Source organism: Prunus dulcis, unplaced genomic scaffold (assembly GCF_902201215.1).
Source record: "Prunus dulcis unplaced genomic scaffold, ALMONDv2, whole genome shotgun sequence".
NCBI lineage: Eukaryota > Viridiplantae > Streptophyta > Magnoliopsida > Rosales > Rosaceae > Prunus > Prunus dulcis.
Window position 1 is genome coordinate 1 of NW_023010413.1, and position 1,011 is coordinate 1,011.

Consider the following 1,011-nt stretch of genomic DNA (forward strand, 5'->3'; position numbering starts at 1 on the left):
TAGTCAAACATATCTAGGATATGTCTTGCAACTATTGGTCGGCTTAATCTTCGTCTCAAAGCATCCCTGGTTCCTTTCATATCAATGTTGTTACGTTGATTCAAAGAACACAAGAATTCTAATGCATCCTCTTTTGACTGACCAATTCCGGACATGCCAAGTAGTCCAACTAGATATGCCGCTTCCATATGGCCTGCCGTGGCTGCAATGCGCATCCCATACAACGCTTCCACGTTACCCTGCATGAAAAACACTTCGAATGCTTCTCTAAATATCGACTCAGGGTTATCGCAAGCCCTGCATTGTTGCAAGAAATGCTGGACCGCAGGATTGGCATGGTACCAGCTAGGATGGTCTGGGTACTTTGCCATTGAAATGGTGTTCCACACTTGTGGAGTGTTTGCCAAAGTATGGAACAATGGGCACACAGATGCCATACGGAAGAGATCTTCCGATGATTGGGGTGCCACGTATAACATCACTTTAAACCAAGCTAACTCCGGGATGAAGGCTTGGGGCATATCCAAATGGAGATGCTTCCTTCTCTTTCCTCCGAGTGTAGTGAAATGTTTCAAATTCATTGAAATGTTTTTGGAATGGAACGATTTGAGGAGTGGAAGAGGGGAGAAATGAGAATATATGGGGTTTTGGTTTTGTTTTAGCCTCTGTTTATAGTGTTTTGAAAAGGTGTTTCCAGTTGGGGTTTTTCCAAGTTGACCGTTTTTAAAGAAACTGAACCCAAGTGAATTAAAACTGAAGACAAAAGAAGGGAAAACGTCATAACGGTGCATAGAGAGTCAGACAGTCAAAAAGTTAATTAAATGGCTATTTGCATAGGCATTTTTGGGATTTTCCCGCTATCAAATTCATTGATACAAATATGATGGATTGCTGACTAGTGACAGAAGGTCCATCATATACTTTTTCATTTTCCCACACCCAACTACCCCTAGTAATGTTATTAAAATGAAACCAATAATGATGGATTCTTATCCAACTAGTTGCCTTAAT

General features: G+C 41.0%; 1 protein-coding gene across 1 annotated transcript; it reads right to left on the reverse strand.

Annotated features, from left to right (window-relative positions):
* Positions 1-9: 9 nt before the first annotated feature.
* On the reverse strand, positions 10-521 carry LOC117613587 (the record flags this gene model as incomplete). The annotated part of the gene is made up of 1 exon (XM_034342190.1): positions 10-521. A coding segment is annotated over exon 1 (512 nt), but the record flags the coding sequence as incomplete, so codon positions are not given.
* Positions 522-1,011: the final 490 nt, after the last annotated feature.